Genomic DNA, 16922 nt, shown 5'->3' on the forward strand with positions numbered 1-16922 from the left:
TTAAATGTGTTTTGACTAGCAGTGGTTTTAAAATGCAAAGTCATTACAAGTCTCTTCCAGACAGTGTGTAACAGCAAAGAACATATGATTTCTCTAACGACTCCTTTTACAAGGAATATCTTGAGTAGCCCAGGTAACTTACTAATTCAGTTTCTAACCCTCTCTCCAAAAGCAATACAAATCAAGAAAGAGGGTTAAACATTTGTGGGTAATGACTAAACAAATCATATTTAGCTATTCCTTAGCTATTCCTTTTTCCAGTTCCCATTGTCATTGTCCTAAATCTTTACTATACTCCTTGCGTCCTGACTGTATCCTCATTTTTAACATCGACCTTGCTTCCCATCCCTACACCATTTAAGCATATTCCTATTTTAGAAACTGTTCCCCTCCATTCCACATTCCATGTCCTCTTTGCCCTTTCTACAATGAAACATCTTGAATAACCTCCATTCGCTTCATATATTTCCTGCCTCCTCTTTACTCTTCAAGCCACTCCAACCTGCATTCCATACCTACCACTCCATGGAAACTGCTCTGCCTAGGAACATCAATGATGTTCATCAATCCAATGGATATGCTTTAGATCTCATCTATTTAATCCTTTCAGCAGTATTCAAGCCAATTTACTACTTCCACCTTGCCATCCATGACTGCCACATTCTTCTAGTTTTTCTCTTACATCTCTGGCATCCCTTTTCACTCTCCTGTGCAAGCTTTTTTCCTCTGCCAATCCCTTAAATTGTGATTGTGGTGGTTTAAAATTTGTCCACAAATTCTTTTCAAAAGATAAAGCCTAATTTTCCTCCTCATGTCTGAAATTCCCATCCCCAGGAGCATGAGTGGAATTTAATGGCTTGTCTCTAATGAACAGAATAAGGCAGAAGTGGTGGTCTCTGACTAGGTCATAAAAGGGATTGAGGCTTCCTCTTTGCTCTCACTTGGATCACAGCCAGCTGCTCTGTCATGATGACACTTAAGCAGCTCAATGGAGAGGCTACCTGGTGAGGAATGAGGCCACCTTCCAACAGCCAGCAAGGAACTGCCGCTTTCTGACAACAGCCATGTGAGTCATCGTGGAAGCTGATCTTCCTGCTCCAGTCAAGCCTTTCAGATGACTGCAGCACTGGCTAATATATTGACTACAACTTCATAAGAGACCCTGACCCAGAACTCAAAGTTCTGACCCACGGAAACTATGAGGTAACAAACTGTTGTTTTAAATTGCTACGTTTTGGAGTAATCTGTGATAACGCAATAGATAACTAAATCCAGCGGTATTTTCCAGAGTCCTATCCAAAGATCTCTATTCTACTCACTCTCTCAACTCTCCATATATGAAAAACTAATATTTATCTGCAGCCCAGATTTATTTTATGTTTTACTGACTGATAAGAGGATATGCAGCCCAGATTTTTGTCCCAAGCTCCAGACTGTAACACATCTTTATGTCAATTTCAACATGCCCCAAAGCAACCACTTCTCTCCCCCAACCTGTTCTTCCTATCTTCCTTTTTATCATTCAACCAGCTCAAGCTGAAAACCTGGATGTCTTCAGACTCTTCCCCTTTCACTCACATCCAATCACTAAATCCCATCAAAAGCAACCTCCTGATTACTTCTCTGCAACCATATTCTTTAAAATTAAAAAAAAAAACACATTTCACCTGAACCTACTGATCAATTTTAACATCATAGAGAGACAAGCTAACATCATATGCCTCTTGATTTGATCGGTTCCACCTATATTCTTGCCCAAAAGAAAAAAAATAAATTTGATTAAGCTTTCAGCTCAAATTATCAATTTATATAGGAAATACAGAGGACGAAGGAACCTGTTTAAACATACCAAAATGATGCTTCCAACAAAATCCAAAATGCAGAAAATTCTACAGAGTAAATGACCTGGTGTCTTAGACAAATAAATGGCCAAGAAAAAGAGAGGGAGAACTAGAGATTAAAAGAGACTCTATAATTTTATATGCAGATCTTGTTTGGAATTCTGACTCAAACCAACTGGTAAGGAAGAAATGTTTGCGACATTCTAGGAAATTGAACAGACTGGATATTTGATATTAATAAATACTACTATTTAGCTGTAATAAAAGTGTTTTGATAACATTCTTTTGAAAACAGAGGGACCTTAACTTTCTTTTTTTTTTTTTTTTTTTTTGAGACGGAGTCTTGCTTTGTCGCCCAGGCTGCAGTGCAGTGGGACCATCTCGGCTCACTGCAAACTCCACTTCCTGGTTCAAGTGATTCTCCTTGAAGGGAGAGGCTGAATTCTTGGCCTCCCAAGTAGCTGGGATTACTGGCGCTGGCCACTGCCCCCGGCAAATTTTTGTATTTTTAGCAGAGATAGTGTTGGCCAGGCTAGTCTTGAATTCCTGACCTCAGGTGATCTCCCCGCCTCGGCCTCCCAAGGTGCTGGGATTACAGGCGTGAGCCACCATGCCTGGCCACATACTGAAATATTCACAAGAAATAATAATCTGGGATCTGCTCTAAAAATAATTCAATAGAGGAGGAAGGAGTTAATGGGAGTACTAATAAAACAAGACTGGCCATATGTTGATACTTGTATAAGCTGGATGAAATGAATTCATTTTACCGTCCTCTTTAGTTTTTATGAATGTTAAAAATTTTCTATAATAGGCTGGGCACAGGGGCTCACGCCTGTAATCCCAACATTCTGGGAGGCCGAGGCAAGTGAATGCTTGAGCCCTGAAGTTCGAGGCCAGCCTCAGCAACATGGTGAAACCCCATCTCTACCAAAAATACAAAATTAACCAGTCTTATCAAAATAAATGAATAAATAAAATAGATTTATTTTTTAAAATTTCTATAATAAAAGATTTTTCAATAATAATAAAAAGTGCTTACAACACTGAAATAGCTCTCCACTGCCCTGGGGATAAAGTTCAAATTCCTTAACATGGTTTGCCAAGAAAGCCTTTCATTATCTGTCCTCTTGCTTAGCTCCCCAGTTCATCTCTCACTACTACCTACCTCACAGCCCAACCTCCAGAACTGACAAGCTGCTTACTCTTCTCTCCTCCAAAAAACTTTTATTCCCTTTGTCTCAAGCACTTTTCCCTCTCTGCTCATACGGCTAATCTCTCCTCATCATTCAAGTCAAAACAAACCTGCTTCTCCAAGGAAACCTTTCCTAACCCTTCAAGACTGAGTCAAGTAGCCCACCTATGTATCCCCCTGTGCTTCCTCTATCACGGCTCTTATCTGGTATGTCCCCCAACATATTCTAGGTACCATGAGAGGATGAACAATCTCCATCTTAGTTGCCACTTTAACCCCACTTCCTAACAAAGTGCCAGGCACACAATAGGTACTCAGTAACCTTTCATAAATTAACAAAAGGCACAAACTCCTCTTTCTAAACTTCCAATTCCTCATAGATCTATACCTCCCCCAATTTCCTTCCTTCCATATCTTCTTTTGTGATCATAAGCCACATAAACAATTGGTTGCTCACATAGTGTTCCTAAATTTATATCCTTAGTTCTCCCTGGCCATTTCATCTAATAAAAATTCAACTAAGGTGAGGCTTGTGTAAATCTATTCAGTTCACAACTATCGCAATGATCCTAACCCAATCCTGAGATTACCTCAAGAACAATTCTCAGTAAAGCCAACTCTAAAGCAAGGTCACTCTAGTTTAGTTCAGGGTTTTCAGAACCACCCTAGAATATATTAACAACCACAGAGACAGACTACAGGCCAAGTGATTTTGGAAACAAGAAATAAAGTTATGCTATTCACTGCCTTGCTTGGAAGGCTGCACAACTAATTCAGATATTCTTCCTGGAAGATGTAGCTCCAAGTTATTAGCCACATGCAAATCATTAATATGTACCTTCAAATCCTTCAGAATCCGAATGGACTGAAATAATGTCATGTGTGTAGAATTCATTGCCAATATCCAATGTGTCTCCTACCTTCCCTTGTAAGTAAATATCTATCCTTTTCCCCTCTTCACTAGACCTCCTCTAATTTGAGATTGGGTATCATTTTATTTTCACAAGATGGTACAACAATTGTCTGTTGTTTCTCTGTAAGCAAATACTTTAATATCAAGGAACTAGAAAAGAAAAAAAAAGCTTCTAAACAGCTGTTAGTGAGAAATACGATACTTCCTTCCTCTGGCAAGGATAATATTTTAGGGAATCTAGTCTCAAAAAGAAGGATAAGCATTGAGGGGGAAAAAAGTATTTTTTTAAACCCTATATTTAGCCAGCAAGAAAAGAGATATTTGTCCAAGTATTCAAAAACCGAAAGGGCAACAAAGCAGAAAAAGGATACATGAAAGGAAGAAAAAGAGGAAAAAGGAAGATTCTTTCTGGGCTAGGCATTCCCAAGAACCTCAGCTGGGGGCCTCTCCAGTATGGTCCTAGATTCAGATCCACACAAATCTGGGATTTGTAAAGTAACTTAACTGCATAGTGTCACTCACTGAAATCACTCTATCTTGAATAGAGTTTACGGGATTTTCTGATTATCACATCTACTTAAACCCAATATTACTTTTCCTTTATCTAAGCCATGGCTTTCATAATTCCAGAGTTTTCAGGACATAATATTCAGTTGCCTCTCTTTCATGCCCACCTAAAGACAGTCTTGAACAATGTGTTTAAGACTCATTAAGGTTTAGTCTTTTTCCCTTTAAAAACTATGTAGAGAAAGAAAGCTGATAGTTGAAGGATGATGAAAGTAATACTTTTACTCTTGCAAGCTTGCCTTTAGTAACTCACAACTTACACTTTTCTCCTTCCTGTAGTGAAAGCGAAGTTTAGTAGAAAAAGTCAATAATTTGGCATCCTGATTCCATCACTTAGTGCTATGTGATGTTGAGCAAATTGCTTTAAAAGCCTGGAGCCTCAGATTTCAAAACTGTAACTGGGGATATTAAATGGAGATAATGAATAACTACCTTGCAGAGTTATTAGGAGTGAAATGAATTAAAGGACTCACCAAGCTAGTACATAAGCTCCAGAGAAGAGGAACAGTGAATGTCTTTTTTACTGTCTATTCTTGCTGGCATGAAAACACACATAGCAGCTCAATGATATTTTTTAAATGAACAAATAAATTCAGTGTCCCCTTTCTCTCATCAACCTTAATCCTTCTTCCATAATCATGTTTTTCTTTCTGTCTTCTATTATTTTCTAAAGCTTTCTGGGCATTCTATTTTGTCCTCTTATGTATTTTCTTCCCTCATATCGGCTATCGTCAACAATACACCATTCAGAAAAAGTACCTTTCTAAGTAAATTATCTCCCTAATACCACCTACTCTCCATATCGAATGCGATGAGGGTGGAGGGGATAGTCAAAACATAAGATTCAAGGCCGGACGCGGTGGCTCACGTCTGTAATCCCAGTACTTTGGGAGGCCGAGGCGGGTGGATCACCTGAGGTCAGGAGTTCAAGACCAGCCTGGCCAACATGGTGAAACCCCGTCTCTACTAAAAATACAAGAATTAGCAGGGTGTGGTGGCGCATGCCTGTGATCCCAGCTACTAGGGAGGCCAGAGGCAGGAGAATCGCTTGAACCCGAGAGGCGGAAGTTGCAGTGAGCCGAGATGATGCCACTGCACGCCAGCCTGGACGACAGGGCGAGACTCCGTCTCAAAAAAAAAACCACACACACACACACCACACACACACACACACACACACACACAACCACGTAAGATTCACAGCAATTCATCTACTTTTCCACAGCCACCAACTCATGTTAACAACAGTGAAGCCCTGAACCCAGAATATAACTGTAAGGGGACACTGCACTATCACTTGTCTCTCTTCGCTGACAAGAGTCTCGCGTGTAGGAAATCCTTGGCTCTCAAAAGTTAAGGCGTCGTTTGAGCTCGCCTCCCGCTAAATAGAGGGGTGCGTCCCTTGAATGAGACACACAACCTGAACCGACTGGAGGGATTTCGGACCCCCTGGTGTTGCCCGAGGGCTGGTCACTTTTGGACCTGTCCCGGCTCCTCTGGCCACTCCTCCGAGGAAGCAGAGCTCTTCAATCCCTGGAGGGAAGCTAAGGGGTGCGGCCGGCTACAGGGCCTTGGTGGGACAGTGTAAAGTCCATGACAACATATGAAGACAGCATGAACCGCAAGACTAGACCTTTTAAGCCATGACTACGATCACCCTTACCCGCTCACAACCATGCTGGACCCCACTACCGCTTAACAGCGGACCCTAAGAAAGAAACTTGGCTCACCCCCAACCCATAAATCAGACAGCTAGTTTCTACTTATTGGCTGCGCCCCTCTCTCCCTCACCCTCATTGGCTATCCGAGACGTAAAACCCTCCCCAACAAGGGAACCCTCGCGTACGGCGGCACCCCCAGACTAGCAACCTCAACTCAGCCACCTAAAACCCCGGTCCCCCACCTCCACCCAGGAAACGCGGCCCCGAGGCGCCTGGAGCTGTGCCCTCCAAAGACTCACCGTGTAGTAGGAGAGCAGTCCTGCATTGTAGTCCAGCACGAACCAACGGTACTGCCAGCCCTTCATCACGTTAGTCCATTTGCTCAGCGGCCCTTCCATGATGGACGCCATCTTGGGAGCCGCCAATGACAACAAACGGCCTGACGTCACTCGCCTATATGGCATTCAGCATGCGGGGGGCGGGGCCGCAGGGGGCGGGGCGGGTCCTGGGCGGGTCCTGGGCGGTGCCGGCAGATGCTCCGGCGATCAAGTCAAACACGCTTTCTTAGGGCGCCTATTGTGTGTAGGACTCCATGCCAGGGATGCGAGAATGCAAACGTGAATACTGCTATTAAGATTATTTATAATCTGTCATGGGATTAGAGTAAAGAAAAAAGATTATGAACATATTAATAAATAATTTTACTGGCCATGATACCTTCCACTTCCAAAAGATTTCATATCTGATATTCATTTATGCATTCATTCCACAAATCCATTCATTTAATAAATATTCGCTGTTTTGTGCTAGGCATTCTTCTAGGCATTGGGGATACAACAGAGCCTTCATGACAGGTGAGGGGAATGGTAAAATAAATAGTAAATTATATCGTACATTAAAAAATCATAAATGCTATGGAGAAAAACATAAGCAAGGAAGGAGAGAGCGCTGGGACTGCTATTTTAAATTCCCAAACAGGGAAGGCCTGAGTGAAAAGGTAACTTTTAAGCAAAGACCTGAAGAAAGTGAAGGAGGGAGCCTGGTGGAAGAGCCTTCCAAGACGAAGGAATAGCAAATGCAAAGACCAAATGTTAGGAGTGAGCGTGGCATCTTGAGGGATCAACAAGGAGGTCAGTGTGCGTGGAGCAGTGAGCCAGGGAGAAAATGGTGGGAGATAAGGTCAAAGAAGTAGAGATAGATCACTAACAGCCTACAGGGGCAATTTAAGCATTTATTGGCTGGGCGCGGTGGCTCGCACCTGTTATCCCAGCACTTTGGGTGGCCGAGGCAGGCAGATCACTTGAGGTCAGGCGTTTGAGACCAGCCTGGCCAACATGGTAAAACCCCATCTCTACTAAACATACAAAAATTATCCGGGCGTGGTGGCGCACCCTGTAGTCCTAGCTGAGGCACAAGAATCACTTGAACCTCGGAGCCGAGATTGCATCACTGCACTCCAGCCTGGGTGACAGAGCCAAATTCTCTCTCTCTCACACACACACACACACACACACACACACAAAAGGATTTATTGACCACCTACTATATCTAGGCACTGTTGGAGGTCCTGGGAATACAGCAGTGAATAAGCTCTCTCAGAGCTTAAATTCTGTGGTGAAAGCAAACACTAAACAAGTAAACAAGAAAAATATCCAATACTGATTAACACTGCAAATAATTTAATAAATTATTTTAATAGGAAGTCAGTGGGTAGCTAATTTATACTGGGTGGTTAGGGCAGGCCTCTTAGGAAGTGGCTTAAAACTTAGATATGGAGGATAAGAAAAGGCCAGCCGTGCAAATATCAAGAGAAAGAGCTAAAAAGGAAACTAAAAGATGAGGCACTAGCTGGAAACGGAGGTGTGGTCAAGGGAAGGGCTTTCTTTGTCCTTTTTTAAAATTATTATTTAGATCGAAGACACTAGAGAATATTATTTTGCTGATTTTCAAGAGAGGGAAAAACTGGGGACATCCTAGAGAAAAGAAAGAATAGCAGCAGTGAAGCCCTTCATAAGATTGAGACCTCTTTTTGTGTTGGCAAAACACTGGAATAAAATACAAAAAAAGAAAGAAAGGAAAAGACTGAGACCCCAAGCCCAAGTGCAAAGGTTGACTTTTGATACTAGCAGAGATACTTTATCCAAAGTAACAAGAAAGAAGAGCAGAGAGTATGGGTTCAGATGCCAGTGGATCAGTAGTTAGATGGTATAGAAATGAATGAGTTTGTTTTTTTTGTTTGTTTGTTTTGTTTTGTTTTGTTTTGTTTTTTTGAGACGGAGTTTCACTCTTATCGCCCAGGCTGGAGAGCAGTGGCACGATCTCGGCTCACTGCAACCTCCACCTCCCAAGTTCAAGTGATTCTCTTGCCTCAGCCTCCCAAGTAGCTGGGATTACAGGCACTCACCTGGCTAACTTTTGTATTTTTAGTAGAGACGAGGTTTCACCATGTTGGCCAGGCTGGTCTCAAACTCCTGACCTCAGGTGATCCACCCACTTCGGCCTCCCAAAGTGTTGGGATTACAGGTGTGAGCCATTGCGCTGGGCGGAGTTTCTACTTCTAGTTGAGGAGAGGCTCAAAGCTTAGTAGTTAAGAATGTGGATCCTGGTGCCATAGTACCAGGGTTTTAATATCCAGATTCATCACTTAGTAGCTATATGGCCTTAGGCAAGTTTGCTAACTTCTCTGTGCCTCGGTGTCCCCTTCTTTAAAATGTGAGTAACAATAGTAGCTGTCTACAAAGGTTGTTTCAAGGATTAAGTGAGCTCCTATGGGTAAAGAGCTTAGAACAGAGCCTGGTAGATAGTAAGCACTCAATTAATATTAGCTCTTATTCTGCAATTATACAGGCAACAGGAGAAATAAATAAATATTAGTTCTTAGAATTTTCCCAAAGAAATGTGGTGTGGGCCGGGCTTGGTGGCTGACACCTGTAATCCCAGTGTTTTGGGAAGTTGAGGTGGGAGAATCGCTTCAGGCCAGGAGTTTGGGACCAGCCTGGGCAACATAGCGGGACCCCATCTCTACAAAAAAAATAAAATTTAAAATTAAAAAAAATTTGTTGGTTATGGTGGCACACATCTGTAGTCCTACCTACTCAGGAAGCTGAGGCAGGAGGATTGCTTGAGCCCAGGAGGTCAAGACTGCAGTGAGCCAAGATCATGTCACTGCACTCCAGCCTGAGTTGGATGCCAGACTGAGACACCGTCTGTAAAAGAAATTTGAAAAAGAAGTAAATAAGAATATATCTCTACGAGAAATTTGAAAAAGAAGTAAATAGGAATATATCTGAAAGGGATAGCAGCCAAAAAAAATGAGCATCCTGTTTCTCCTTTCCTTTCTTTTCCTTGGGATCGCCTCTTTTCTATAGATTACAATTTAATAAAGGTTTCTGGGAATAAGGTAGACGTTTGGCATCTTCAAGAAAGCCAGGCCAGGCTCAGTGGCTCATGCCTGTAATCCCAGCACTTTGGGAATCCAAGGTGGGAGGACAGCTCGAGCCCAGGAGTTACAGACCAGCCTGGGCAACAAAGTGAAACTCCTGAGCAACAAAGAACAGCCTGGACAACAAAGTGAGAGCCTGTCTCTACAAAAAATTTAAAAATTAGCGAGGTTGTGGTGGCTCATGCCTGTAGTACTAGCTACTTAGGGGGCTGAGGCAGGGGGATTGCTTGAGCCCAGGAGGTCAAGGATACAGTAAGCAGAGATCGTGCCACTGCACTCCAGCCTAGGCAAGGCAACAGATCAAGACCCTGTCTCAAAAAAAAAAAAAAAAGAAAAGAAAGAAAAGGCAAGGCTTGGTTTAAGAGACATGGTTCCTATTCAGGAGCTAACCAGGACATGAAACATGCATGCAACTGAGTGTGGTACAAAGCCATTTCTCTTTCTTTTTGGATATATTTTTTTCTTATTAATTCCACCATTTATTATCTACCCTATGCCAGGGATTGTGCCAGGAATGTTATATACCTTATCACTTTTAACCATCACAATAACTCTGTGAGTATTTTAATCTCCACATTTTACAAATAAGGAAACTGAGATTCAAAGAAATGAACAAACTTACCCAGGTACCTGAGAGTATTAATTAGTGAATTAACGAGTATCTGAGTCCATATAAACACATACCTGTCTTTTCATCATGCTACATGGCCTCCTCAAAACACACTATACACTTCCTATAGAAACTTGATGTTCCAGACTAATCAGCAGAATAGCTCATGTTGCGGATGTCTTTTGGGATAAGCAAACTGTGGGGATCTTGAAACATCATGACTCAGATTGAGTTAAAAAATTTACATAGTGTTCATTAGTATCCCTCCATTAGTTTCTTAACAGCAGGAACCAGGCCTTATCTTTGTAGCCCTAGAAACTAGCCCAGTTCTTGGCACACAGAAGGTGCTTAATAATTATTGTTTGATCTGTTCCATTGAAACTGACCAAAAAGTTTCAAGGATTGTGCTAAACTCCATCAGTTACATTGTTTCCTTTATTCCCCTCAACAATCCTTCAAGATTTGTACTATCACACCCGTTTTAAATATGAGGACACTAGAACACACAGTTATTTAGTGGCTTGCCAAAAGTCACACAACTAGTAAACAGCAGAACCAGAATTAGAATCTAGGTCTTTGCATGCCAGATCCATTTCACCCCAGCAGCAAGCTATATCTGCATTGTTTATGTATAAATGTCTTGATCACTTCTCAGTTATTTGGCTAAGATTAAGTGTAGTAAATAAATGTCTTGGACATGACACAGGCAACATCATCAACTTCTAAATCAGTTTTAACTTTCATCAGGGTCACCAGGCATCAGCAGGCTCTACTTAGCTTCAAATGTCAAAACACAGGTCATCAGGGAAAGCCAGGATCAAGTGCAGTTCTTGACTCATAAAACCATGTCCATTTCCACAGCACTTTTTCTACATTCTACACAAAGTGTCAAACTACATTCTTTAAATAATTAGCTAAAGTTACACATGGTGGAGACACATCGGCTGTAGTTCCTACATTCCTCAGTGACTGGCATCTTGTGGAACTGATGCGGCAGCTGATGCATAGCAGAAAAAAAGGACTAGACTCAGAACTGAAAGGTAGAGTCAATGTTAACCGTAAAACATCAAAAACTCGTCAAGGACAGGAGCTGGGACAGATTCATCCTGCCATTCAGAATATCAATAAATATAAAAGACATGATTTTTGAAAGACCATTCTGGCAGCAAAACTGAGGACAAAATGGAGAGGAGCAAGATGAGATAAGAAGACAGAGTTTTAAAAAGCTAATCAAGCAATAGAGAGTTTCAGTTTGGACAATGACAGCATGGATGAAGAATAGGAAAGATACTATTCTGTATATTTATTGAGAAACATTTTGGAGATAAGATTTTAAAACTCACTAAGCAATGGAATTAAATGAGGAGGGAGTAAGGAGAATCAGAGATAATACCAAGGTTTCTAACTTTTGTAACTGAATAATCATTTAGCCAAGTTTTGTTTTGTATGTATGTATTTATTCATTTATTTATTTAGAGACAGAGTCTCACTCTGTCACCCAGGCTAGAGTGCAGTAGTGCCATCTCAGCTCACTGCAACCTCCTGCTCACAGGTCTAAGCGATTCTCCTGCCTCAGCCTCCTGAGTAGCTGGGACTACAGGCGCCCGCCACCACGCCCGGCTAATTTTTGTATTTTTAGTAGAGACAGGGTTTCACCATGTTGGCCAGGCTGGTCTCAAACTCCTACCTCAGGTGATCCACCCCCCACCCCTTGACCTTCCAGAGTGTGGGATTACAGGCGTAAGCTACTGTGCCTGGCCTGTTTTGTTTTTAAAAAGGAAGAACAAGAATGGCTTGTGTTTCTCAATAGGAAGTTTCCTTCCTTTACACAGCTGTTTAGACCATTAATTTTTTCCCTTACTTTCTAGCAAAAATTATTTCCAACTTTTCACAGCCAAGAGTGTAGGTACAAATTACTTCATAATGCATTCTGTTGTTGTTGGTTTGCTGTCTTCTCTTCCTAAACTTCACACCAACTGCTTTTTGTTATTGCTGTTATTGTTGTCATGTTTCTTAATTGGTATTTGTCGAGCATCAAATAAAACAACATTCCTAGAGTGTTGTTTTATTAAGGAAAAACACAGAAACCTACAAGACATTGACTGTCCTTTGCTGGGTGTAGAGGAAACAAGATCATGCTCATATTTGGTAGAAGCAAAATAAGGCATAGCCTGTTTTGTTCACAGTCCTGGTTTTTTTTTTCACCCTTTCCACTAGCTACAGAGCAAGAAAGTGAAACATCAAGTTTAGGAAAAGCTATGATTTTCAGGCAAAAGAGAGTTGAGAAAGGGAGAGAAAATATTTTAGGAGATTTAGGTTCTGTAAGTGTTCTAAGGAAAGAAAAGAGGAATGAACTGATCTTTTGTCTTCTCCTTCCAGTGTCCCCTTGGAGACCCACATCTCAGCTACCTCGGGCTTTAAACATTTTACAAACACCCTCCTTCACAGATGGAAGTGACCTTTCGTTCTTTACAGCCCCATCTACACCCTGAACAAACATGTAACAGTGTCTGGGACAACCTATTGCATCTACTCATTGAGTGCCTGGTTCTCCTATCTCTTGGGTTCTTTGAGGACTCAGTCATATGTGCATCCACAAGCTTAGCACAGTGCCTCACGTAGACAACATGGAACAGAAAGCTGCAGGCAATCTGCTTAGCAGCAGCAGGCAATCTGAATAAAAGGGTCAGGGAAGGCTAGGGAAGCTGGATTGCCAGAAACCGTTTTTACTTACGCTTTGTACTTATTTGGGTTGGCTGAGAGGAGCTCATAGAGATTAGGGAGCTAATTCTCCCAAGCCACTTTCTTGAATAAATGATAGTCAAGGAAAAAGTAGCTTCTCCACCTAAAATCTCATTGAGGTCAGTGACTTATTCACCTCTCTATCTCCAATATAACAATACTGCCTGGGGCATAGCAGCCCATGTTGAATGTTTGTGAAGATGATCTGAATTAAGGTTAGGAGTTCAAAACCAGCCTGGCCAACAAGGTGAAACCCCATCTCTACCAAAAATACAAAATTAGCTGGGCATGGTGGTGCACGCCTATAATCCCAGCTACTCAGGAGGCTGAGGCAGGAGAATTGTTGAACCTGGGAGGCGGAGGTTGCAGTGAGCAGAGATTGCGCCACCGCAGTCCAGCCGGGGCAACAGAGCAAGACTCCATCTCAAAAACAACAACAACAACAAATATCAGTTCCTTTTTGAGAGTTTCTTTGGACACCCACACCTGTGCCCACCCCCAGATAGAGCTAATCTTACCTTTACTATGTTCCACAGTGAATTACACATTCTAATTCAGGTAGCAATTATCTCACAGCGTCCTTAATGAGTTCATCCACAGTGTATTGTGACAAGAATATTCTACATTGTAAGATATATGTGTGTGGCCGGGAGTGGTGACTCACGCCTGTAATCCCAGCACTTTGGGAGGCCGAGACGGGCAGATCACGAGGTCAGGAGTTCAAGACCAGCCTGGCCAACATGGTGAAACCCCATCTCTACTAAAGACACAAAAAATTAGCCGGGCGTGGTGGCACATGCCTGTAATCCCAGCTACTCAGGAGACTGAGGCAGGAGAATCGCTTGAACCCAGGAGGTGGAGGTCGTGGTGAGCCGAGATCACGCCACTGCACTCCAGCCTGGGCAACAAGAGCAAAACTCCGTCTCAAAAAAAAAAAAAAAAAATAGACATTCAGCCGGCAAGTGGATATCCTAATTTGGAGCTCAAGAAATAAACCAGTGCTGGAATTACACATTTGAGTTTTAATCCATAGGCGGTAGCTGGCCAGGAGTGGTGGTTCATGCCTATAATTCCAGCACTTTGGGAGGCTGAGGCATGAGGCAGGAGGATCACTTCAAGCCAGGAGTTTGAGACCAGCCTGGGCAACATAGCCAGACCCTGTCTCTACCAAAAAAAAAAAAAAAAAAAAAGCCAGGCATGGTGGCACATACCTGTAGTTCCAACTACTCAGGAAGCTGAAATTGGAGGAGCTCTTGAGCCCAGGTGGTTGAGGCTGCAGTGAGCCTTGATGGTGCCACTGCACTCCAACCTGGCGACAGAGTGACACCCTATCTCTAAAAAAAAAAAAAAAAAAAAGGAGAGAGAAGGTAGCTGAAGGCATAGGAAGCATTGAGATCAGGGAATGTGGATAGAGTGTATGGTTCAGGATGGAACCCTAGAGGACAGCAAAATTTAAAGAAGAGGAAAAAGAAGAGAAAGCAGGAAAAAAGATTAAGAATCAATAATTAGAATGGGGAAAAATGAGAGAGGCTTGAGAAAGCTAAGGCCTAGGGAAAATACTTCAAGATCAAATGCAGGAAATTAAGAGGCATTCTCCTTGGTGAACTCTATTTCTATATGAATTAGGTCATTAACAGATAGGAAGGGGGAAGGGGAGGTCACAGAATTAGATAGTGAACTTTAAGAAGGTGATGAAGTGTAAAAGGCAAGAGGGAAGGGCTCTGTGAAGTGAAAAAAAAAAGGGATGGAAGTAGCAATAAGGGTCCCTCTGAGTTTAAACATACAAACTATTGGTAGCACTGGCTTATCTTGTTTTGAATGGTTGAGGGATTTTTTTCCCCCCAGCAATTCTCAGCAGCCTGTGTCTAGGAACACAGGAGGTACATCACTGGAATTACCCAAGGTGAGAGAGATTTATAAGGTAGGTGGAGGAAGGAAGGAGTTGAGAGTAACTGGTTAGCCTATATGTTAGAGTAGGTAGTTAGGCGGACAAGAGCAGGGCAGGAAAGCCCCCCTCAACCCAGGAATGTCAGGTGACCATCAGGTGATGGTCAGGAGATTGTTAAACTATCTCTCTAAGATAATCATTGAAGGCCAGGTGTGGTGGCTCATGCCTGTAATCCTAGCACTTTGGGAGGCTGAGGTGGGTGGATCACTCCTTGAGGTCAGGAGTTTCAAACCAGCCAGGCCAACATGGTGAAACCCTTTCTCTACTAAAAATACAAAAAAAAAAAAAAAAAAAAAAAATTAGCTGGGCATGGTGGCACATTCCTGTAATCCCAGCTACTGGGGAGGCTGAGGCAAGAGAATCACTTGAACCCAGGAGTCAGAGCTTGCAGTGAGCTGAGATTGCACCACTGCACTCTAGTCTGGGTGACAGAGTGAGACTCCGTCTCAAAAAATAATTAATTAAATAAAATAATAATTGGTCACAGCTGGTGCCAGGGAAAGGCAGTCTCCCAACAGACAGAAGACACTTGAAGCTGATGATCAGCAGCTTCCTGAGAAGATCTCAGGAGTTGGATGAGTGGGCTCAAGCATGCGCACTAAGAGGCAAAATGGTGGAGTTTAACTTGTATATGACCTTCCTCTAGGAACACTAGACTGGTAAGGGAAAAACGCCTTAAATGAGCATATGCACAACTTCAGTAAATACAGTGTATGCGGCCCGCCCAAGTGCTGGCAGGCCAGTGTGCATGAGGACAGCCTGCCCCAAGGAAAATCAAGAGAGGAGAGATGCAAGTCCTGGAACCATGCCAATGTATAAAACCCCAAGTCAGGGGTCAGATGGGGCACTTGGATTTCTCAAGTCATCCACTTGGCCCTCTTCCAAGTGTACTTCCTTTCGTTCCTCCTCTAAAATTTTTTAATAAACTTTCATTCCTGCTCTAAAACTTCAGTCAGTCTCTCACTGTGCCATATGCCCCTTGGCCAAATTCTTTCCTCCAAGGAGGTGAGAATTGAGCTTGCTGCAAACCCATATGGATTCACTGCTGCTAACAGATAGACATAGCTGATGAGAGCTAGGCTGATTATGGCAGGAAAGGAGAATAGATTAGGAGGAAGAAGCCAAGAGATTGAATTGGATCTCCTTTGAGGTTAAAGAGAGACTTAGTGGGAATAAGAGAGCTGGGAGGATGGAAAGTTGTGTGCATATATACACACACAGTATGATTCCAATTTTATAAAAAATATACCTATCTACCCAGAAGATTACATAGATATACTACAGAAAAACATCTGTAGGCCAAGTGTGGTGGCGCACGCCTGTAATCCTAGCTCTTTGGGAGGCTGAGCCGGGCAGATCACTTGAGGTCAGACGTTTGAGACCAGCCTGGCCAACATGGTGAAACCCCATCTCTACTAAAAGTACAAAAATTAGCTGGGTGTGGTGGTGCACACCTGTAATCCCAGCTACTCAGGAGGATGAGGCAGGAGAATCACTTGAATCCAGGAGAGGGAGGTTGCAGTGCTGAGATCGTGCCACTGCACTCCAGCCTCACTGACAGAGCATGACTCTGTCTCAAAAAAAAAAGAAAAGAAAAGAAAAGAAAAACATCTGTAGTCAGTTTGTGGGATTATGGTTGGTTTTATGTTTTTTCTTTATACTTTTGTGTTTTCCAAATTTTCTTTTCTTTTTTTTTTTTCTTTTTTTTTTTTTGAGATGGAGTCTCACTCTGTCGCCCAGGCTGGAGTGCAGTGGCGCGATCTCGGCTCACTGCAAGCTCCGCCTCCCGGGTTCACGCCGTTCTCCTGCCTCAGCCTCCCGAGTAGCTGGGACTACAGGTGCCCGCCACCATGCCCGGCTAATTTTTTTTTGTATTTTTAGGAGAGACCGGGTTTCACCATGTTGGCCAGGATGGTCTTGATCTCCTGACCTTGTGATCTGCCCGCCTCGCCTCCCAAAGTGCTGAGATTACAGGCGTGAGCCACCGCGCCCGGCATGTTTTC

General features: G+C 42.7%; 1 protein-coding gene across 21 annotated transcripts in view; it reads right to left on the reverse strand.

Annotated features, from left to right (window-relative positions):
• The window catches only part of OSBPL9 (oxysterol binding protein like 9), a 275611-nt gene that overhangs the window by 163660 nt on the left and 95029 nt on the right, over window positions 1-16922 (reverse strand). For 14 of the 21 annotated variants that reach the window (XM_063795794.1, XM_063795728.1, XM_063795526.1 and 11 more), the window contains one exon: window positions 6477-6824. In XM_063795794.1, the coding sequence (XP_063651864.1) occupies window positions 6477-6641 (165 nt within the window). In that variant the 5' untranslated portion in view covers window positions 6642-6824. 21 annotated transcript variants of the gene reach the window in all.

Source organism: Pan troglodytes, chromosome 1 (genome assembly GCF_028858775.2).
Source record: "Pan troglodytes isolate AG18354 chromosome 1, NHGRI_mPanTro3-v2.0_pri, whole genome shotgun sequence".
Lineage (NCBI taxonomy): Eukaryota > Metazoa > Chordata > Mammalia > Primates > Hominidae > Pan > Pan troglodytes.